At 58.9% G+C, this 23264-nt stretch overlaps 1 protein-coding gene across 3 annotated transcripts in view; it reads left to right on the forward strand.

The window, feature by feature from the left end:
* The first annotated feature begins 354 nt into the window (after positions 1-354).
* The window catches only part of EMCN (endomucin), a 40249-nt gene continuing 17339 nt past the window's right edge, over positions 355-23264 (forward strand). Inside the window, exons 1-4 of one of the 3 annotated variants that reach the window (XM_037509636.2) lie at positions 355-530; positions 13971-14099; positions 17027-17107; positions 17975-18088. In XM_037509636.2, the coding sequence (XP_037365533.1) occupies positions 464-530; positions 13971-14099; positions 17027-17107; positions 17975-18088 (391 nt within the window). In that variant the 5' untranslated portion in view covers positions 355-463. The remainder of the gene's footprint in view (positions 531-13970; positions 14100-17026; positions 17108-17974; positions 18089-23264) is intronic. The other 2 variants (XM_037509637.2, XM_054694614.1) reach the window with 2 other exon arrangements.

The raw sequence follows: 23264 nt of genomic DNA on the forward strand, positions 1-23264 counted from the left end.
GAGTCCTGTGGATCTCGGTTAAGACCTGACCCCAGACAGGGGGAGCCTCCCGATGCCGTGGGGCCGGGTCCTGCGCAGAGGCCCTTTTTGGGCACCCCGAGTGCCCTTTCCACGCGGGAGTCCGAAAGCTGTGCCCCGTCCTCAAGGAAGACCTGTTTCTGCTGGCAACGCCTCCTGGCCTTTTTATGGAAGAACAAAATAATGTCGTAACAAAAACACAAGTGGCTGCCAAAGGAAGAGGAAAAAAAGTTCCTGGAAGGGGCTGAAACAATAAATCTCCTCTCCGCTCAACTCCCAGAGGGAGCAAGCATTTCCTCCGGCCCTTTATCTGGGCCCCGAAATAAGCAGGAATGGGCCGGGGCCCTTCCCAGTCCTGCACCTCGTCGGCGAGCGCACCAGGCGCAGCCAGGCTGCCGCAGCCGCCGAGCACAGAGAAGCAGAGGCCCCGCGGTGCGGCCCCACCATGAGGCTGCTGGCCCTGGCGCTGCTGTGCGCCCTGCTGTCCGGCCCCTGCAGCGGCGAGGACCCAGGTACTGTCCGCTGACCCCGGGCCGTGGCCGGCCCCTGGGAGGGCACCTGGCCTCCACTTACCCGCAGGGTTGCCCTGGCCTGGCCGCAGCGACCCCTGTGGGGTGGGGTGGGGGCTGCCCTGGCGGGCTCAGAGCTGTCACAGAGGCGGGGTGCTCTTCAGAGAGGCTGACTCCGGGGTCAAAGCTCTTGCCCCGGACGGGCGGCTGCAGAGTGGCCCAGACGTGAGGACGTGGCCGTGTGGCCGGAGGGGGGCCTGCATGCCCTCACCGTCCTGGCCGTGCTGTCCCAGCCGCCCCTCGGCTGGCAGGCTGAGAGGTCGAGGTGGGAAGCTGTCCAGGGGAGTGACTCTGAACATCTTGAGGGGCAGGGGCTGGGGCAGGGAGGGGTCATTGCTTGGAGAGCGTACCTGTCGGCTCCGGAAGTTCGCCGGTATCCACGCACGCCGGCCACAGGCTGCCTAACGTTAGGGGCTACTTAACGGCATAGCCGGGCCCCAGCTGCAGATGCCAGACCCCACAAGGCCTGGGCCTGCCCCCGCGACAGCGTCAGACCTGACGCCTCCCGGGGGACGTGGGTGACCCGGACGCCTCCGTGTCTCAGCCCCACGCCTCGCCCTGCGGGGACAGAAACAGGGCGACGCCGGCCACGCCCGGGGAGCACCTCCTGCCGGGGACCTGGGCCTCCGACTCGGCATGCACTTGATCCGTGCAAGATCCGGACTCCCCTCCCCCGTCGGCAGCGCGGCCGGCCGGGACTGGCTTTGACGGGCCAGGCCGGGCACACTCGGCGCTCAGGGTCTCGTCCACACCTGCCGCTGCGAGCACTGGTCTCCAGGAGCGCGCCCTTCCCCGAGCAGCGCTTCCCTGCGGGGTGCTGTCCGGGGGACCCTCGGACACCCAGAGCCACGGGCGGCCCCCACCCTGCCTTGGGGCCCCGGGCTGGTCCGGACGAGAGTTTGACTTGGGGGAGCTGCTGCTCAGAAGCTCATGTTTCGTTGTTTTTTGTTTTTTTAAATTTAAGGTTTATTTTGCTTGACCTGCTCGCGTCTCGGTTTGCGGCCGTGCGGGATTTAGAGGTGTCAGGTCCCCCCCTCAGGCGGGCGGGCTCTGGGGGTCTGGTGGTGAGTGTGGGGCGGCAACAAAGGCTGACTTTTAGATAGACTGTTTCGGAGGCACCGGAGCACCCACCGCTGGGCACGTCTTCGGAGAGCGGGAGGCGTCCAGGTGCCGTGACCCCGGCTCTCAAACAAGCGCCGGGCGGGGGTCAGGGTGGGGGGCCCCTGGGTGCCCGCCGCGGCCCTCCACGGCTGGTCCTTCTGCACCACGACCACAGTCCAGCGGGGGGGGGGAGGGGGCGGGTAGCTCCGGATGACGGGTAATGGGCAGGCGTTCCCTGCTGGTCCCCGAGCTCCGCGGCCACCCCCTCTGCTGACGCCGTCCCAAGCAAGGTGGGAGCACTGACGTGGCGACTGTCCCCACCGCCAGCCTTTCCGGTCACTCAGGGCGGGTGTAAAGGTGCCCGTTTGTCTCAGGACAGGCTCCCGCGAGCCTGGGTGGCCCGTGAGGGCGCCCCCGATCTGGGGCGACTCCCCGCCCTCAGCGGCCCCTGCAGCACCTGGCTCTGCCCGCCCTGACTTCTCTCCCGGACACGGAGCAGGAAATGAAGCGTTTCCTTGGCTGAGGCACTAAGTTCTTTCCTTAGCCCCGTGCCGGAAACATATTGATTTCAAAGCGTTTTATGTCCCCCAAGTTTAGAATCTCCACACACAGTGCAGAGTGGGCTGCTGGGGGCGCAGGGGACCAGCTCCCGGGAAGGCCCAGGGCTTGCCGTGCAGGAGTTTTCTCCTAAAGAAGCGCCTCCTAGGGAAACGCGCTGCTTTGCTGTCCGATGCTCTCTCAGCCTCCAGCTGGAACAAGCACGGCGATGTCGTGGTGGCTTGGTGGAAATCAGGGGCTCTCCGCACGCGAGTGACCCCCTGTTCCCGCGGGGGTGTAGCAGGTCATGGTTTCGGATTTGGAAAGTGATTCCGGGGGGCATGTTCCCCAAGAGGAGCTGTGCCTCTTCCCAGGGCTCTCTGAGTTGCACGGGAGGCAGAACAGACGCCCGCGGGGACTTGTGAGCCACTTTGAGTTTTAAGTCTGGGTGGATGAGCTGCAGCTGTCTGGGCGAAGAGAAATGAAAGAAAGAGGAATTCTAAGAAAAGGGGATGGCCTGGGAGCAAGTTGCCCCTCCAGTGCCGTTTGCTCCTTGAACTCTGCATGAAGGTGGGAAAGATGAAATGTTTCAGACGCCGGCAGGCAGGAGCGCACACCACTTCATTCTCTCTGAGGAGGACACCAGTTGCTTGGAGAATTTCGTCTGTGGTGCTTGACCCTTCAAGCTCACGGGGAAGGCGTGGCCGGGCACAGCCTGAGGCAGATCCCGAGCTGGCTGCTGTGGGGTGACCTGCGGTGCTCGGCCTTCGCCCCGGGGCGGCTGAGAGGGGAGGCCTGCGGGGTTGTGAGCTGAATCATGTTGTCAGGCTCGAGCGGTGAAGGATGACACGAGAAGCCATCACCGGCTTTATTCTGGGTGTAGGGACGTCAGGGAAGTCTTCACATAAAAGTGCAAATTGTGACCAACTTTGGAGCTTGACCGTCAGGAAGTGCAGAGGATGGAATTCCTTGAGAAGAAACACTCAAAAGTCCGTCTGTCCAGTTCTAGGCGGTCTGGGGCTGGGCACGGGTGGGCTGGGCAGTCAGGTGGGAACAGCCCGAGGCCACGCCGCCTGCCAGGAAGAGGGAGCCTGGCCCGTGGTGGTGGTTAGCGTGGCTGCTAAGAGCGCGCGGGCGCCGGGCGTCGTGTGATGGCCCCTGAGGTGGGAAGAGGAATCTGCCCGCAGGATGTAACTTCCACAACCGTGTGAGGAAAGGTCAAAGTTACGGAACATGGTGCCGAGGTCAGAGCCCGTCACTGAGCTGGGGGGGCGCAGGGAAAGCCAAAGGCCGCGGTCCCGGCGGCAGGGAGGCCCGGGCCGGCGCCTGCGTGCCCAGCAGGGGTGGGGCGGGCAGAGGAGGCCGGGGGGCTTTGGACAGGCGGAATGGACACCCCGCGGCCGTGCTTAACTGGACATGTGCGGCGGTAGCCAAGGCGTGGTTGGGGGGCCCGGCTCCGACGGGGCGTGGGGGTGAGTGTTCTCTCCTCGAGACCGCTGGGTGCCGCCCTGTCAGATCAGCAGCTCGGAGAAGTGGCTTCTCCCTCCGGACCGTGTTCCTGACTCCGCCGGCCTCCACGCCTGTCTCTGGCCTCTTCTGCCAGACGGTCAGCAGCTCTCGACAGAGGGGGCGTCGCCGGCACGGCTGGTCCAGTACCGGCTTTTTAAATATCTTACGTCATTATTTATTTTTTACTTTTACTTCATTATTTGTCTTTTCCAGCTCTGCCTCAAAGCCACAGCGGGCACATCATTCGTGCAGCGAGGGCGCGGCGCGTGGCGCAGCCGCCGGCTTCTGTCCCCGCGTCCCCTCTGTCCCGTGCGAAGGCCGGCGTGGGCCGCGGGGCTGGCAGGGCCTGATGCGGCCGTCGCGTGGGCGAGGCCAGGGTGGGGCGCCGGGTACGCGGAGGGGCCTCTCAGCACAGGCACCGGTCCCCGACTCTGGCGGAGGAGGGAGTGGGGAGCAGGGGCAGCCCAGCGCCCGTGACGCACCCCGTGCCTGGGGGAAGCTGCTGTGAGCGGGGGCGGGAGGGTGACTGGCTGCGGACAGCTGGCTCCTCTCTCCTCTCGGACAGCAGACGTGCCGCGGGACGCCTCATTCCTGCAAATACTCGGGGAGGCGCTCGCTCTCCGCCGACTCTTAAAAACACACGCCGCCTCCCTCAACAGCAGCGCGCGTGACAACAGGGGCGTCGGGGGCGTCGCCTGAGCCGGATGGTCCTTCTAGGCTCCGCGACCCGAGATGAAGACAAACCCAACGGGAAGCGTTTTCAGCCCCCGCTGCTTGTTTCGCGTTCCTCCCCCGTTCACCCCCCCCTTCTATCATTCTAGAATTTCTATTCCCAAGGGTTCAGAACAGCCTCGGCAGCCCAGTCTCGGGCTGTCTCTTGCTGGTGGTAATGATGCGGGTAAGCGGGGAAAGCCAAAGAAGCTTTACGTTTACGGACAATCGTCCACCCTTTCCACGCATGAAGTCAGTTGAACTTCAGGGACGCGCTTAACGCGTGACAGTGACCCAGCCCGGCCACTGAGCGTCTCCCTTCCCCGTCGTCGCTGTCCAGTCTCTGCGTCTTCGGGAACAGGCTGAGAGGCACCTTCCAGACGGTGGCTGTCGGGGCCGGCGCCTACCGAAGCACGGTTGGCTGCTGTGCACCATCTTGCTGCCGCCACGTGTGCACAGCTGAGCTGCCGCCTGGAGCAGCCGCGCTGCTGGCGCTGGGAGACGCTCCTTCAGGGCAGACACCGTCTTCGGTCGCGCAGACACCAGTGTCAGCCTGTGAAACCCGGCTGGTGTGGATCGTAACTAGAAAGGCCTCTGTGTTTGGGGAGACTGCAGAGAAACCACTTTCGAAACCTGCGTCGAGGGCTGTCCTGTGGGGTGACTCCTCGGTGGGGACCGTCACGCTGGCCTCCAAGGGGCAGCAGCCACCCGCGTGCCTGGTCCCGTCCACCACTGCCCGCCACCCGTCACCTGCAGGAGCCCCACCCGCTCCGGCCTCACCTGCTGCCTCTTCCTGCCTCCCCGTCTGTTGTCCTGATAACAAAGCAGATGGCCCTGCAGCTCCCCCAGGCGAGGCTGCGTGCGAGGGAAGGGCAGAGCTGTCCAGGGATGAGACTCCGGGCGATCCTGCCCAGAGGGGCCTGAGGCCTCGAGCCGGCCGCCTTCTCCGGCGGTGATCCTGCTCCCCTCCGTCCCGCTGCTTCCACCGCTGCCCCTTCCTTGTCAAGCCTCTGCACAGGTCCCTCGTTGGAGACTCAGCTTTCTGGAGAAGCCCAGGGTTTCTCTCCTGCTGCGCTTTCCAGGGGGAACGTTCTCGTCTGGGTCATGCTGCACGTCTGCATGGTTGGCTGCAGCGCCTGTGACATTCTGCTCAGCACCCACTCCTCCTTGTTACCTCACAAATAAATGGAAAAGCTATGATCACTTTGGGGCGCAAGCAGTGGGGTGGTCGAGGCAGTCCCGCCGGCCGGTGTCAGCCCGCAGCGCGGCGTGGCCGTCCGCTGCCCCCTCACCTGCGGCAGGAGCGGCTTTTCAGTGGCTCCGTCCGCCCTGTGCTGGCCCGAGCCGGGGTCGGCCGTGTCACGAGCCGGGGCGTAGACCCCACAGTCAGCGCTGGTGCGAGTTAACCCAGACCAGGGTCGTCCACTCTGGCGTGGGCTGCGACACCGGGTGCGCACGTGAGCCCCGCCCCAGCGCGCCGGGCCAGCGGCCTGACCAGCAAGCAGGGCTTGGAGGTGGCTAACGTCGGCCTGGGACGGCGAGGCCCGCAACCAGGCCACGGCGGTCTTCAGCGGCTCCCCCAGACGTCTCCGCGAGGCCGGGGAAAGTGCACCCCCCTCGCCAGCACCTGGGGGCGCCGCAGCACGCTGAGTGTTTCTGATCAAGAAGAATAAGGACGCAGATTTGCCGCGGGAGTCATCCGGCCCCTGGGCGAGGCCACCTGCCCTGCCGAGCTGCGCCGGGGCAACGACCCTCAGCACGGTGGGCTCAGGCCACTCTCCGGGGAGGGTGAGAGGTGAGGAGGTCCCCGCCTGCCCCTCGCTGTGCTGCTTGGAAAAGTGTGTTTGCGTCTAATAGCAGGGCCGGTGCGGCCGCGGGGCTGGAGGAGGAGGGAAGGCGCAGAGAGGAACCCGTTGGTGGTCGCCGGTCACTGCTGCATTTATAGTCCTGGTGGCTGAATGTGGGGCGCAGAGCCCGCCTCCACCCAGGCCGTCTGTGTGAAGGTGGGGGGCTCCCAGAGACGGCGCCGGCGTCGTGCGCTGGGGGCGTCTGGGGGGAGGATCTGCTTTTGACTGAGGTGGGACGGAGCGGCCTGCTGTGGGGAGACATGCCTCGCCTGCGGCTTTCAGCAACAGCAGGCCCGGGGCTGCCCCCCACCCCCGACCAAGGGCGTGGCCACCCGCACGGGCGGTGCTGGGGACAGAGGCCCGGACAGTGCTGACCACAGGCCATGCCTCCATCTCCTCCAAAGCCAGTTGTTTTTTATTATTATTATTTATTTATTTACACAAGCACTGGGTACAGTCAGAAGCGCAGGAGGGTGAGAGAATTCACCAGAGCCAGAGCGGGGAGCAGAGCAGGCAGAAGGACCGAAGCACACTGCTGAGGGGAGCAGCGGGCGGCAGGAGAGGTCTGCGCGCCATGTGGGACCCTCCTCTGGTGGCCGGGGAGCAGCCGGGGATCGAACCGGCGCTGCAGAGGCTGCAGCAGCTTCGCAGCCCAGCGCTCAACCGCTGCGCCACCAGGGAGGCCCCAAAGCCAGTTTTTGAAAGTGAGACACCTTTTCAGACACACACGTTGAAACTATCTGCGGGTTTACTAGTTGCAGTTGCACTGTCAGGGCTAACAGTGCGGCCGGTGAGCTCTGTGTCACTTTTCATTTTCTGATGGTCTCACCAGTTGGGTTTCACATCAATGAATGTTTTTTATCCAACAAAGTTTAAAACTACAGATTTGCAACTAGATGAAAGAAAATGGTAACACGGCCGCCACGTGGGGCCACCCCGAGCCGCCTCTCCCAGGGAGAAGGGCGCCCATGTGTCCCTTCCCCGCAGCACCTCCTTTGGGCACCCAAAGCTTCTCGTCCTTGCGTGACGTGTGGCGGCCCTGCTGTCACCTGGTCGTGTCAGTGGCAGAAACGCCGCCTTCGGTTACGCGCCTTTCCAGATCACACAAGACCGTGACGTTGCGTGGCCCCGTGTCGCCTCATTGCTGTGCTTGTCCACAGGAAGTCGGTCTTCTGTGGCGCAGGGCGTCGCCCTCAGGCCATCTTGGCGTAGTAGGTCAGGCCAGTCCTCGCGCCCACTGAAGCGAAATCATTCGACGCGGTTGTAGCCACAGGCGCGCACGCTTCCCCTCTGCGGCGCTGACGTCTTGGTTCGGTTAGTTGAGTGATGAGCTTTATCCCAATCCTACCCAGAAACAAACCAATTCTTCCCAGGCTACAAATTTTTCATTTTGGTGAGCCGGAGCTCGCCGCGGGGTGCACAGGTCTCGGAGGAGCGGGGCCCCGAGTTCGCTGTGTGGCTGAGCCAGCAAATCTTCTCCCCCGTCAAGACCGTGATCACAGCATTGCGCGTTCCCTGGGTGGCGTCGAGGTCTTCTCCTCGGCCTGCGGGCACGTGGGCTGAGTGCACACGAGGCCCCAAGTTTACCCGCCCACTTCCATCCTGTTTTTCCCAGATAAGCGCCTCCTGGCAAGGTGTTTCACCCATCCCCGGCGCTGGCTTCCTTCGGGAGTTCTCAGACAGGGCTGTGGGGTGGCCTCTGCTTCCCATGTCAAAGGCCAGTTCTCTGCCCTTGGAGATGGTCCTCAGGCCTCACCCCAACAGGAGGCATCCGCCCATTTTCCACTTGTTCTATTTGTATGTCAGCCGGGGAGATTTGTAAGTGGGAGGGCGGGAGGCAGGGGAGGGAAGGCGGGGTGTGGAGCTCTGGCACCCCGGAAGGTGGGTGCACTGAGGGTGCTGGGCTGGGGCCCGGAGGCTGCGACTCCAGCAGTCACTGCAGACCCTTGTGCTGAGTGGACACTCCCAGGTCCTGTGGGCACTCGGGGTCCCGAGGGTCGTCCCAGCCCCTTGGTCCCTCACTCGTGGGGTCATCAGATGTGTTAACTTTCAAAACAAAAGCGCGGGGGTCCGACGCTCTCAGAGGAGAGCGGGGCATGGCTCCGTGGGGCTCGCTCTCCGTGGGCTGTCCGGGTTTAGCATAACAGGAAAGGAGAGGCGGCCAAGACAAATATTAGAGGAAGCCCTGAAATTTCCTCGGCACAGAGGCCCAAATTCCAGCCTCCTTGGTCATCTCTTGATCACAAGGGACTCATCTTGCCCATTCTGAGTCCTCCTGGTGGCTGTCGGTGCCCACGAAACCTGCTCTGGTCAGCGCTGGCCGACACCAGCCCCGTGCTGGGCTCCCGGGGCGAGCGGCCGCAGGCACCAGCACAGCATCTCGGGGTGAGGGGCGCCAGGGCACGGGGCTCGTGGCCGTGGGCTGCTGCCTGCCAGCCCGAACAAGATGGCGGGGGGCCCCCGAGCTGGAGGGGCCTGGCAGGCGGAGTCACAGGGAGCCCCCCAGCCTCTGCTCAGTTTTCACAAACCAGCGCCCCCAGCATAGCCCGCAGGTGCGTCGCGGCCACCCTGGGGTGACACAGCCGGGAACTGCCACACGGCAGTCACAGCACGCCCTGCCCTCAGCCCCGGGGGGCAGCTTCGGGACACGGTTTCATGTCCTAAGAACCGTAGCGCATTTCCTGAGGCGCTGGCGAGCCAATCGCCTGCCGTGTAGTCTCCTGTCGCGTCCGTCCACGGTGGTGACGCACCTGACTTCAGCGCCCGGCAATGTCGAATTTGCGCCTTAATTGTGACCTGACAGGCTGCTTTTTGCCAAGGGCTTTTCTCACCGCCAGACTAGAAAAGGTGGACAAACTGGCCCGCGGGACTGTTTCCAATGTATGAATAGTTTTAAATATGCAGGGGAGTTTAATTAACTAAATATATTCATGGAATTAAATGTTACCAAGACACAAAGGTGAGCACTCCATTCTCTGTATTAATACATGGAGTGATGACCTTTGTAGATTCAGCTTGAAAGCTTCAGGGAGAAATCCACTTTTTATTCTGTGAATCTGAAAAAGCTGAATGTTATCTTCCAGAACTAAGTTGACCCCTGAAAACCTTTTCTCCACACAAATATACCCCTGGGAACACTAAGAAAAGCTGACATTTACAGCTGGAAGCAAATACTTGCAAAGCACATTGGACATTAGTGAAATGAGGACAAGCTGCGAGCGAATTGTTTGGATGATAAGGGAAGGCCTGGCCACTGGGCCATGCTCAGGCCCAGCCCAGACGTGGCAGGCCTTCAGGCGTGGTCTGTGTTCCAGGAAGGGGAGGCTTGATGAAGTGCTGGTCTGCATGTGTGAGAATCGAGTGTGCAGGGCCTCCCTGATGGCACAAGGGGTTAAGTTAGATGCAACCTATGCAGCTGTCTGCAGCCACTGCAGCATGAGTTCGATCCCTGGCCAGGGAGCTAACCCACATGGCGCAGCAGACCTCTCCTGTCTCGCCCGCTGCTCCCCTCAGCAGCAGATTTCAGTCAGTCTGTCTGTTCTGCTCCCCGCTCTGTCTCTGGTGAGTCATCTCACCCCGCACACCTCTGACCTATACCCCAGTTCTTGCATGCAAAAATAAATAAATCTTAAAAAAAAAGAATCGTGTGTGCAGAATCCCGCAGAGAAGTTCTAGCTGCGGATGGAGCTAAATGGATGAGCCTTCAAGCTGGCGCCGCTCAGCTGAACTGTAAGGAAAGAAATAGCCCCCGTGTCCTCCGTGAGTTTTCTTAAATAAAGCAAATGAGAGAAAGCAGGAGCAAAAGTTCAGAGTAGGCAAGAAAAATGTCCTATTTAAAGGAAAATTTTCCCTTTGCAAGTAAGATTCGAAGATAAAGCAGCACGAATTGTTCAGCCGCGGTGGGTGCCCTCACTTCACACCTCTCTCTCCCACACCTCTGCTCCCGCTGCCTCGCTGCGTTTGTTTACTTTTGCTTTTGCTCTCTGGTGGTGCACTCTATCCTGTGAGATAATCGCGGAACTACACCCCTTAAAAGCCAGTCTCTGGTGATATAGAACCAGGATGAAAATGCATACGTTGTGCAAAAATGAAAAATGCTGAAAGAATTATGTAAAATAAAATAATTCATAAAAGAAAAGTCAGTCTCTGCAGTCAGGGGCAGACGCGTGCCTCCTGTTCTTGTGGGGGCGCCTGGTGCCCCTGACGGGCGGGTCAGGGCCCTTCCCGCCTGCAGGAGGGCGGAGGGGACACAGAGCCAGAGAGGGGGTGCCGGGGTCCTGCGCTGGGCTTGCGCGTGTGAGCTCACTGGGGCGCATGGGCTGCAGGTGCCTCGGGATGCCCCTGAGAATCTGCGGGGATGAGAGCTCAAGCGCCGCCCGGCTCTGCACTGTCCTGTGAAGCCGCAGCAAACTAATGAATTTGACTGTTTTGGCTGCACTACGACCTACAAGGCGAGTAGTCTGGAAGCTTCCTGGAGATCAGGGTCCCATCTACGTAGAAAGAACTGACCTACCTCCCCTGATAACTAAGTCAGCGCGGGGACAGGAGCCACTGGGCGGTCAGCCTCACTAGCGTGTGCTGGGATCACACGACAGACGCTACCTCAGTTTGCAGACGGCAGCGGGTCTGCGCAGTCGCGACTTCCCCGGGGGCAGGACGACACCGAGGCGGGCACGGATGCAGGAGCCCTGCGGACGGTCCTTCCTCCCTGCCTCCCAGCAGTGCCGCCAGGGCGGCTGCCCCCGCCAGACCTCACCCTGCCGGGGCCTCGCCCCAGGAGGCGGCCGCTCCGGCCTTGCGTCTCTGGCCCAGGGCCCTGGGGCTCAGCCCGGCCCCGGCTGTCCCTGCCCTGCTCAGGCCGCGCCTGTGAACGCGAGTGTCAAAGAGGAAGTCGGGCGAGTCTTTTCTTCTCTCTGTGGCCCGGGGAGCGAGAGGAAGTGAGCCATTTCGCCTCCATTTCAGCCGTGGCGGGATCCCCCATGGACGCCGTCTTACTAAGGCTTTCATGGGACACCCCTGAGAGCCACCGCGACGCCCGCCGCTCCTCAGGCCTCTCACCGCGCAGCGTCCTTCAGGGTCCGCGCCAAGCCCCGCAGGGCAGCCTCCGTCACGGTGAGCGGAGCGGCGGCGGGGGCGAGGTCTGTAGGAGGCAAGTGACTGCTCGGGGGCTCGGCCTCACCCCGCTCAGCAGCACCCCGCGCCCTGCCCTCGCACACTCCATGACCCTTCCCTCCGCAGGGCGGCGTGTGTGCAGGTGAAAGCCTTGCTTTCGCGGGGGACGCTGGACGGCGAGCCGCACGTCACGCCCAGGCAGCTCCCGTCGTGCACGGTGTCCTCTGACGGGCCGAGGTGATGGGTGGTTTGGCGCCACCACAATGTCTTCACCACATCTCTCTTGCTTTTCTCCACAACAAAAACAAAAAGAAAAATACTCTTTTGCTACCCTGCCCGAAATCCAGGACACGTGTGAAATACAACAAAAGGCCACTAAGGAAAGCCACCCTCGCCAGCCGGCCGCGCCCGCCCAGCCACCCGCCAGCACGGTGGACGCCAACTGCCCTGAATGTCTTCCGTCAAGTCGCGTCAGCCTCATGTCCTCGTGAAGGACCAGATACGAGAGAACCTTCCCGTGGCAGATTCTGTTGATTTGCTCGGCGGCGCTCCCGAATGAGAGGGCGGCCAGCGGAGACAGGGCGGCACGGCTGGCCAGCGCCGGGTACCGCCCGCCCCTCACATGCGGTCCTGGCGTTCGCTGTCCTGGGGGCTGGCGACGGCTTGGAGGAGGGAGAGCTCCCCGGCCGCGGAGACCCCGGGGACCAGAGCGCGGGGCGAGCGCTGTGGCCTAAGCCAGACCACGTGGAGGAAACGGTCACAAAAGAGGGGCGGGGACACGAGGCCCCGCAGCCCCCCCCCGCTCTGCGCCCTCGCCCGCCCCGCAGGCTGAGCCCCGCAGACAGCCGTTCAGCCGCGTCTCCTCGGTCGTGGAAAATCACGCGGCGTCCCTGGAGGGGAACGTTGTTCACGCGCTGCCTCTGATGGAAAGTGCGCTGGTGACGCTTTTTGGACCCTTCAAATAACGGGGCAGGGCAAGAGAAGACGATATTTGGCCTCTTGGAAAACAAGTAAATTTTTGTAGTTTCACTTTCCCCCTTTATGACTAAAAACACAGCCTTTCAACCCATAAAATTGAAGAACATTTTACATCAGCTGGAGCGGTTTCCTTTAAATTTCGAGCAGGCGAGAGTCAGAGCAGATGAGAGGACGTGAGGACTCACATGCAGGCAGATCTCCAGCTCCAAACACAATGGGCTATTTTTGGACACGCGGTTGTCACGGAAGAACAGGCGTCGTCACGCACGGAGGTGACAGGAAGCTGCCGAGCTGTTAAATGCGGGCCCTTCATAGAGAAATCAGCTCACCTGTGCAGAGCGGTTCATCTTATGAAACTTTTATGAGGAAAAGTCAGTCACAAAGCAGAGTGTTCCAGAAGGTTCCTCTCCGAGCTCTGTCTTCAGGATCTGTCAGCTGTGGCTGGCCGGCCCCTGGGAGGCACGTCCAGGCCACGCCACGCCCCCGGTGTCCCAGGAGCGGTCATTCTTGTCCCTTCAGGGCTCACATGTCCCCAGGTACAAGCCAACAGCCCCATGAACCCACGAGAGGGACTGGCCAGGGGTCACAGAGCTGCGGACAGCCCACTGGGGCTGCTGTGCGCCCCGCCCTGACCTGGGGGTGTGGGTGAATCCTGGTGGCCTCCCTGTTCCCGGAGAAACGCGTGGGAGAGCCGCCTGCGGTGGGGCCCGCAGCTTCCCACGCCACCTGCCGTTGGCTCTGGGGGGGATGAGCGCCTGCACCTCGAGACTGGACGCGACGGTCGCCTGCTTCAGGAGGGGCCTTGCAGTGAAGTGCCAGGCGCAGCAGGGGCGGGTGCGTCTCGGAGGCGGCATCTTTGAGAAGACGTCACTGTTTCGACGTGGCCTTAAGGATTAAATATCGACGTTCCACTGCCGAAAAAGAATGATTGAAACAAATCTGCAGGGTGGGTGACAATACAGTGCCCTGATTTCTGTGCCTTCGGTGGCTACGATTTCGAGGAGCAACTCATCTGAAAACACAGATTCATAACGGCTCCGTCACCAAAAACGGAAGCAGAGCGTCACTATCGAATTTTTTAAAAATGTGTTCGTTAGAGAGCGAGGGAGGAGGGGGCAGGCGGGAGGGAGGGTGAGAGGAGACAGGACCTCCGGGCACGGGGGTGTCCCGGCACGGCCACGCTCTGGCCCAGCGACCCGCGGGCACAGCACCAGGGTGAGCGCCAGTGCCCGGGCGAGCGTGTCCTCAGGCACCTCACCGGGACAGGCTTATGGAGCTGCCTTCAAAACTGTTGAATTCCAAATTGGCACTTCTCCTCGGCAGCTTGGGCAGGACCCGCTGGTCTGCGAGCTGCGGGCTGCCCACCGGCTGCCTCCTTGAGCCCGCCGTGATGAGAACACTGAGCGGGTGCATGGGCGGGAGCCGGAGGCTGGACCCCCACCCTGGAGAGGGAATTCCCCGGGCTCCGGGGCTGCCTGGGCCCTGCAGTTTTCCGCACGCCTGCAGTTTGCTTTGCTTCGACGCTCTGTTGGCTGACGGAATAGATGCCCATTTTAATGCAACCGCTTCCCCACAATTCCTTTTCCAGAGGCTGAGAACAAAACCACTCCCGCGCCAGTGCCACCCACTCTGCGGGCAACAGAGATGCCTGGGTCAGGCGCCACATCGCCGCTGCCCCATCCTGGCTCCACGCGGCCCTCCGGAGCCCCCGCGGCAGGTAGGGCAACCCCAGGGAGACGCAGCTGGCATCCACACATAGAACTAGTCGCTCGCGTGTACCTGAACCACAGGGGGAACTGGTGTCTTAAACCTGTTGTCATCGAGGTCCATGCGACTTCACCATTTTGGGTTTCTTTTAAAGATTTACTTTATGTATTTATGCATCCAAGAGCCGGGGTGCAGGCCGGGGGGGGTGAGAGGACGCCCCAGAGACAGAGCGGGGACAGAACAGGCGGATCGGCTGACACCCGCGGCTGAGGGAGCAGGGGAGACGGGGTCAGCGCGCCCCTGGGCCGCTCCCTGGGGGACGGCGCTGGGCCGCGGAGGCCGGGACAGCCCCACAGAGCTGGGCTGCGCCCCTGCGCCCCGGAGGCCCCCTCCACTGCTTTGAAGCTCGGGCACAGAAAACCGCAGCGAACACGGGCCGCTGTGGTGACACTCCCCGCCCCGGCTGTGCGGGGTGACCCGTTGCGGCGCCTCCCGGCGCTGCGGCCCGAGGAGGACGGTCCGGGCCACCCGGGCGCCGGGCCCCGCGCAGCTGTCGGGGCGGCCGCGGCCGGTGGCGCAGGCGCTGGGGTGTCCCCTCCGGCGACCCGCCCGCAGCCCAAGCACCCCTGGCGCCCCCCTCGCAGCGCGCACCCCGGGAGCCCCCCGGCCGGCGGGAAGCCAGGGCCGCGCCGCTGTGGCGGGTCCGGGCCGCTGGGCCTTGGGGGACGGCGCCCCCGGCCCGTGCTCACCCCGAGGCAGCGGCCCCGGCGCCCGGCGGGCTCCCCCCCCCGTCCCCGGGGCGCCGCGGGGTGACCCTGCGCAGAGGCCGGGCCGCGGGGGCGCGGGCGCGGGGGGTGCGGGCAGCGAGCCTGGGGCGCGGCCACCCCGACAGCCGCCTCCGGGCCGCGGGGCCGCGCCCACCCCAAGTCCCCGCCTGGGGCGCCGCGACACCCCAGACGCCGCTCGACGGCGCCCCAGAAAGAGGGGCCCCCTCGCAGGCGGGTCGGAGCGCCCATTTCACGCGAAGCCCCGGGCGGAGTCGCGCCCCCGCTGGGGGCCCCACTCGACTTGTAAAACATTCAACAGTTAAATATTTGAATGACTGAATTATCAGCGGGAATAAAAAGTTCTGAGCTCTGATACTAGAAATATCTGACACTAGGGGCTCCCCGGGGGCGCAGGGGGTGAAGCACCGCACTGTGGGGCGAGCCACAGCCTCTGCGGCACGAGTTCAATCCCCGGCCGGCCAGGGAGCTACCCACAGGGCGCGGCAGACCCCGCCTGCCCCCCCCCCCCGCTGCTCCCCTCAGCCGTGGGTTTCAGGGAACCCACCTGTTCTGCTCCCTACTCTGTCTCTGGTGAGTCCTCTCATCCCCCCACACACACACACCCCCCTCTGGCCTGCACCCCAGCTCTCGCATGCATAAATAAATAGATCTTTAAAAAATAAATAAATAAAATAAAAATGTCTGCTGCTAAATGAACATTGATGTCAACTGAGGTGAGCGGAGGAGACAGCAGTGGCCACTTGTCCCAAGGGACGGCACAGCTGCGGGGCGCCCCAGGGCACGTCTCCCTAGACACGGAAGTAAAGTGGTAAAGAACAGGCTTTAGGGCATTCCTGAACCGTTCCCGCATTCCTGGGAAGAACTGGGCTCGGGCTCCGGCTCCCTCTGTATGTTTCTGATTCTGATTGGCGATGGTTTTCTCCCTGCCCTGCAGGCCTGGCTGGGTCTGAGCGCGGATGATGACCGGGGAGATCTTGCACATGTTTTCTTCTTTCTTCCTCTTCGCGGCATTTCAAAGTGACAGAATTGACATTTTCTTTCAGTTTATCCTCACAAGATATGAAATCTTTGCAAGTTAGACATTTTCTTGAAAACTTTATCCTAAATGGTAATTAAACACAGTTCCAAACTGTTCTCTGGGAAAGTGTTATGAATACTATTTTGCTGAACAGTGCGACAGTGTGTAGAACAGGGATGTCCTGATTCAGATTTAACCTCATGAGCATCTGTTGGCCCAAAATGATTTAATAGACATGTAGTTATGCTAGTCTTGACATTCATATTCAAGTCAGCCTATTTCTTTTTTAACTACTTTGAAGTATTGCTTTTAATCATTATTGACTACTTCATTTACTCAAGAGTTTATGTAACGTCACGTGGTAAAGATGGGCTGTGCCTGGCACAAGGACCCCTTAGCATGTTCTTGCACCAGGGAACCTGCCCATCGCCCGTGGCTCTGCCCTGGCCCTTCCTTCCTGCCCCGGCCACCTGCCTAAAGCAGCACCTGCCGGCCCTCAGCCTGCCAGGAGTTATGCCTGAACCCGTGGCGGGCAGGACGAAGAGCTGAGGGCCCGGAGTCTGGAAGGCCTTGTCCAGAGGAGAGCTCGTGTTCTTCAGGGAACAGACTGAAGGATCAGGGGTTTGCAAGTGTCTTTATGACTTAGATTTCCTCGGAAGCTTCAGTGTGTCCACTAATCAAGAAAATGAAATGTAATTTTGAAAACAAAAGGTGTGCTGCCCCCGGGTCCTGCTGAGCAGGCCGTTTTCCCCACTGGAAAAATAGAGTAATTGAAATCATTTGTTTTTCTTATGTATTTTTGCATGTTTAAAGGTTTATCGCAGTGAATGTTTGCTTTGGGGGGCTTCCATGCGAGAGAGAGAGAGAGAGAGAGAGAGAGAGAGAGAGAGAGTGTGTGTGTGTACATGTGTGTGTCTGTGTGTGTTCATCGGCCCACCGAGGGCGCAGAACTTGCACTCCTCACTTTGGACAAAACTAACACATGGAAAAATTAACGTTGCACAAAAGCTTCCCCAGAGCCTCTGCTGCGGGATGCCAGGCTGCTTCCGGATTTGACTGGCTTTCATCTATCCCTCGACGGGTGAAATGAAATTGTGATTAATAATAACAGTGTCAACTCTCTTATCAAAGTAGGAACCACGGCGAAGGAACTCTCCACCGCCTCTCAGCTCACAGCCCGTCCTTCAGTCAGCCCAGCCGTTAGTGGGACAGGTGGGTGACAGCGTTTTCCTTTGTGTGTGTGATCAGTACGCCCAAGCGGGGACCCTGTTACAGTTTGTTGCCATGGTTTTCGTCTGTCACGAGATTGCGCAACCCTCGCCACTGCCCAATTTCCTTCACTCCCCAAAGAAACGTGGTCCCTGGTACCGACCGCCCCCGGCCCCTGCCCACAGTCCCTGGGACCCACGACCACCTTCCCGTCTCTGCGGAGTTCTTGTTCTAGCAAGGCCACATACACAGAGTCGCGTGACAGAGTATCTGTGCCCGGCTGCTCTGGCTGCACACGATGCTCTCAGGCTCACTGCTAATATGTGTCTGAGCTCTTTCTTTCCTGGAAATTCAGGTGACGCTGGGTCACAACATGCAGATGATTCGGAGGCACAGGACCCGCCCCTGAGAATAACTGAGCACACGCACCCGCCACCGAGGCGCCCGGGGCCCTCCGCACGTGCCAGGGCCCTGCCCCGTCCCCCCGCCCTCCGCGCCTCTGATCTGCAGTTAGCTTGCTGGGGCTTGGGCCTGCTTTGAGTTTGCCCAACCCTGGCAGCTTCTTTATTCGCTGCATATGGTGAAACCATCTGGTATTTGTCATTTTCCTTCTGACTTATTTCACCGGCGTCGCCCCTCCAGCGCCAACCGTTTCACGACAGAGATGCTGCGCTGCATGAGCACATCCCATTGTACCTCTTTGTGACTTGATGGTCATGTGGGTTCTTTCTACTTTTGGGTCCTTGCTTGGTTTTATAAGCAGGAGACTCAGTAACTGCTATTCTGGTTGTTGCTGGATTTTACTATGAGCAGTAATGAGACTAATTGAGGATGACGCCCTGACGGCTTCTCTTTCTTCTTACCCAACAGGAGCCGCAACCTCTGGAGTCACGAAGGCGTCCCCCACGCCTCAGCACTCACCCGCAGCGACGAGTCTTCCGCTGTCAAATGCTGTTTCAACATCACAAAGTGTCCAGGCCAAGAGTAAGTATAAGAATTTGCTCCAAATGTTGTGCTAGGGTATTGGACAGAACGAGACTCAGCACATTTTCTAGCCCACGGCGACCAGAGAGCCGTGCCCCGCCTCTGTGCTCTCCGGCCTCCTCCAGATCAGACAACTATTCGGCAATTGTGCCGAGTAGAGTGGAGCTCTCTCCCTCGTGGCCACAAGTGGGCGGGTACCAAGGAGGATCAGTGCACGCCTGGACGGCAATCTGCCATGTCACCCGGCACAAAAATGTGAGCTTGAGCTCGGCCTGCAAATGACACAACTTTGATGAAATGGGAAAATAAAGAAGCCAATTGCTAAAACTAACTCAAGAAGAGAGGTAGCCTGACAAGACCGAGGACAACTAATGATGTTGCGTTAGAAATGCAACGTGTTCCCCTAAAGAAGACGCCAAGCATGATGACTTCAGCTGTGAGTTTGGTAAAATATTTTCAAGAAATGATACCCATCTTCTCAAACGCCTTGGGATGAAGAGGGGAGAGGAATTCCAGGCACGGCTGAGGCCAGTGCTGCCTGATACTACAAAGATAACTGGATCCCTCGGAAAGAATGAAAAGAGGGAAGAAAAGGAAACTGCGGATCAGCGTCCTCCATGGTCATAGATGCGGCTGCCCGTCAGGAAATATGAACAAACCAAATTTACTAATATAGGAAAGGGAATATAAAGCACGACAAGGAGGGTTTCTCCTGGAAGGCAGGCTGGTGTGAACACATTAAAATCAGGTAATGTAATAACCGCAGGAGCAGAGTCAGTCAGAGCAGAGGAAGCGTTCCAAAGCATTTTGCACCTACTCACAACTAGAACTCGAAGCAAACTAGCAACAACATGGAACTTCCTCCAGCTGACTTTTAAAAATCCACGAAAAATTGCAGTCATCAACTTTAGTAATGAAAAACTTAAGGCTTTCCTCTTCTCATCTGGGCCGCAGAGGTATCCAGTCTCACCAGTTCTCTTCAAAATTACATCCAGAAGCTCGGAAAAGTGTAATAAGATTAATCAGACGGTTGGGTGGATGGGTGGGTGGATCCTTTTATCCAGACTGGAGTAGAAGATATAAAGCTTTCTCAGCAGACTGTATTGTCATTAGAAAATGCAAAAAAAAAAAAAAACCCAAAAACTACAATAAAACTACTGTCCCTAACAAGCGGCTCATATCACAGGACACAAAGCCTACAAAGATAAACCATATTTCGGTGTTCGCAGTGGCAATCCCAAAGTAAATCAGAGAAGTAATTCCATTTACAACAGCATCAGAAAGAATAAAATGAAAATTTAGGAATAAATTTAACAAAACAAGTATGAGATTTGTTCACTGAACTACAAAACATCTCAGTGAGAAATTAAACATCTTAGTAAATGAAGACATCACATGCTTATCGGCTAGAAAACTCAATATTTTAACATCAACAATTCTAAATATTCAACGCAACCCTTGTCAAAATATCAGCAAGTATTTTTTTTTTTTTTTAGAAATTGATGCACTGATCCTAAAATATATATGGTCATGAAAAAGTCCTAGAATAGACAAAACAAAGCCCAACGTTGGGGGCCTCACACAAGCCAATTCCAGAACTTACTCCGAAGCTATCTCGTGAGGCTATTTCAGCAGCGGTCGCCACAGGGTGTTATTGAGATAAAGAATGTTCACAGCAGCTTTATTCCTGACCGTCAAAGGCGGGAAATTGTCCTCACAGCCATTAACTCATGCAGTGGAATAGCTGCTGGTTCCTCCACGTGGAATGCATTTTGAATATTCCAGAACATAGGAGAGCCACACATGGAAAATGCCGTTCAACTCTCTCGCTTGTTTAATAGCACGACACCGGCTGTGACGGTCAAAAACCCAGACATTAGCCCAGTAGAAGACCCTTTCCCCACACAGCGTGCCCCCCGCCGCGTGTGGAAAACACTGTCCGCACCGCCTGGGGAGGGGCACAGGCAGCAGTGTCTCCAGGTCATGGTGGTGGGACCAGGATGGACTTTGAAAAACTCTCAAGGGCATTTTCTGTGTCGAGGCGTGAATTCTAAAGCTGAATTAACTGTGGTGATGGTTGAGCAGCTCTCTAAATGTGCTAAGAATGGCAGAGTTGCAGACTTATCACAAGTGAATTCGGTGCTAAATTTCTTTATAGCCTCTTGTCTACAAACAAAAAGAAAGAAAATGCCGGGCCGATCAAATTTCCTTTCTGGAAATCTGCACTACAAGACCCAAGTGACCAGCCGCGGGCGTGAAGGCCACAGCGTACCAGAGGGACTGGACGGCCTGCTGCCGCGGCTGTCACAGCCCCACCGGGGGTCTGCGTGGGTCAATGCACAGCGTCGCTCAGCCGCCAGCCACATATGAAGTTGGGGTTCACAACCTGTAAACGGGGTGAATTCTCTCGCCTACGTTCCTTTTGCATCTCTTACCCAAGTGCACATGGAGCTGAGGTGGTGCCTGGAGAGTGAGCAGGACGCTCCCCAGCTGAGTGCTGCCCGCCGGGGTCCAGGCTGAAGTACAAGCCGGCGCTGCGGCTGTGCCAGGGGAGCCGGGCTGGGCTCGGAGCCGGTCCTGAGGTCAGGCGCTTGGGTTCAGAGCGGCACAGGCCTGTGCGTGCTGGGCCTCTCGCCTCTGTGCCATCTGCCCGCCTCACGCAGCCCCGAGATGGCAGCCCACGGCCCTCGCGTGGGGCTCGGGAGGATGAAACATACGAAGCTTGCAGCGGAGACTGCAGGTAAATGCTTCGCAAATGCGCTATCACCTTGTTAATAATGCTGGCAACCCAGGCGCCGCCGGCGGTTGTGGTTCCTGCACAAGGAAGGGGTCGGCTCGGGGAGCCTGGGCCACAGGCCACGGCTGGTGCAGGGGTCCACAGAGCAGCCCCGGGGAGACCCCGGGCGGGGGAGCCCTCGCTGGTGCACCTGCCCTAGTCCGAGCCTCCGCCAGGCTTGCTCTTTGGAAACTGAATCTAGACCAGCCGCCGGCTCGGACGGTGATGACATATTCGCAGCCATCTAGTTTGAAACTTCCTCGCAGAAATCATCAAGCACATGGAAAGACGACAGACAAGAAAATGACCGCAGTCCCATGAACACCCCTCCAGCGCTGCGCCCGGCTCTCCCGCGCAAGCTGTCCCGCGCCCCCCGAAGCCGCAGTCACCGACCGCCCAGTCCCATGGTCTCTTCTGTGAGCCACGCGGCTCTGCTCCAGGGGCCGGAGGCGCCTCGGAACATGCCTGATTAGCTGGGCCATCACCTGGGCGATGGAGGGGCGCCTTGGGACCACGAGGCCTGAGTCACAGCCAGGGCTTGGCCAAGTCAGAAACAGCCTCCTGTCTCTTGCTCAGCCGGCGCCAGGTGTGGGCGGATGTGCAGGCGCCGGGATTGAGCAGAGCGAGTGATGTTTAAGCCAATCGGTGAAGAATTCCACGTGGGAATGACCGATACGTTGGTTCTCTTGAGCCTGTTAATGATGTATTCTGTTCCACGTGCAACTCTTTATAAACATAAAGGCGAGCGTGTAAGAACAATATACACGTACTAATATGTGATCACTACAGATGTGTGTGTCCAAATACATACACGTGTACAGCTGTTTATAAACATATGGAGCACGTACAGGCACTATCCTTTGTAAGCGAAGCATATTTAGCCGAGAATAATCGGCAGATTAGCTGTTCCATGGTCGGTTAAGCTTTCCGTGTGAAAAGTTGAGACAATTTTAGTTGTGGAAATAGGCGTATGCAAGTTTCCCGGTGCAGCTCGTGTGCGCGTCTGAAGACTCGTGCTCGCGTTAGACTCCGGCTCAGGAACGGGGGGCTGGCCAGGCCCTAGCCGGGGCGCGGCCCATCAGCTTCCACTGAGAATAGCAGGTTAGCGCAGGCAGCAGCCTTGCTACGGGCCTTAGCCCTGCCTCTGTAGAACAGGCCTCGGCCTTTCCTCAAACACGTGTCTATCGTGAGAGTTCCCAGGAAAACCAGGAATAATTGCAAATGTCTTCACTTTTCATGAATTCCCGCGATGCTAGCCACATGCCACGGCGTCGTCTGCCTGAAACTTTCATACCCACACGTGAAAACACTGGATTGGCTTAAAAATGGCATCTCGATTTCAGGAAGAAAAGGTCCATATCCTAGTATTGGTTAAATATTTATGATTTGTAGAATTTTGCCTCATCATAACAATATATTCCTTTGTTATGAAAGCCTGGGGCTCTGGAGACATTCCATTTTAGGGTTTTGAGTCAATACGTGTTATTTTCAGATTCAGCTGTGTCTTCAGGCGTGATTATTTTTCTTTTATAGAATCTGTACCTTGAAATTATTATCCATTTTTGAAGGCTGAAAAAGCCTGAAATAAAAGGTCATCAGAAGGTTTTGTCTGAGGGGAGCTCAAGTTTTTCCTCCTCGGTGAGGCCCAGCGGCGGCCGGGGCGGGGCCTGACGGTAGCGGGAGGGGGGCAGACTCGATTTCCTTTGTCTTCTGTTCCTCCAGCCGCGGGTAAATATTTTAACCGCATCTTCCAAAAACAGCATTATGCCATGCTCAAAAGTATTTTCACCAGCTACCAAAAGTGGGATTAATTATCTGAGCTTTGCGTTCAGAGCCGTGGACGGGAAGGCAAGCGTGTGCGTTGTCACACACGGAGAGCCCTGGACTCGGCGAGCCTAGCTGACAGCCGTGCCCCCGTCTCGAGCTGATTTTCACAGAGCTGCAAGATGGGGGAAGGAACATCTCCCTCGCAGACATCGGCAAGTCATGGAGGGAGCTGGCCACAAAAGTTGCTTTCACGGCAGCAGCCATGATTCTCCAACTAGCAATTTAAATAGCGCATTCCTCTTCCCTGAGCACTGAATGCAGACTGGTAGGCCGAGTCGTTGTTATTTTTATTATTGTGATGTTCTGGTCTCACTGGTTCATCCTAGATGTTTGTACTGGAAGGCTCTGGGCGTTCACCCCCGAGTGCAGGAGCGGCGTCTGTCCCCACAGATGTGATAAAAGTGCTTTTGAGCCAGTGGAGCGGGGAGGTGGACTTGCGTGCAGGGAGCCAGCCAGGAGGCTGGGGGGGAACTTCCTGGGGTGTTGACATCCCGAGTTGTGGATGGAGGGAGGAACCAGAGTCGCCCTGAGTTCACAGAGCAGAGACTGTGCAGGGGAGCCCAAGCAGGAGAC

Source organism: Talpa occidentalis, unplaced genomic scaffold (genome assembly GCF_014898055.3).
Source record: "Talpa occidentalis isolate TD23 unplaced genomic scaffold, MPIMG_talOcc4v2.1 talOcc4.13, whole genome shotgun sequence".
Lineage (NCBI taxonomy): Eukaryota > Metazoa > Chordata > Mammalia > Eulipotyphla > Talpidae > Talpa > Talpa occidentalis.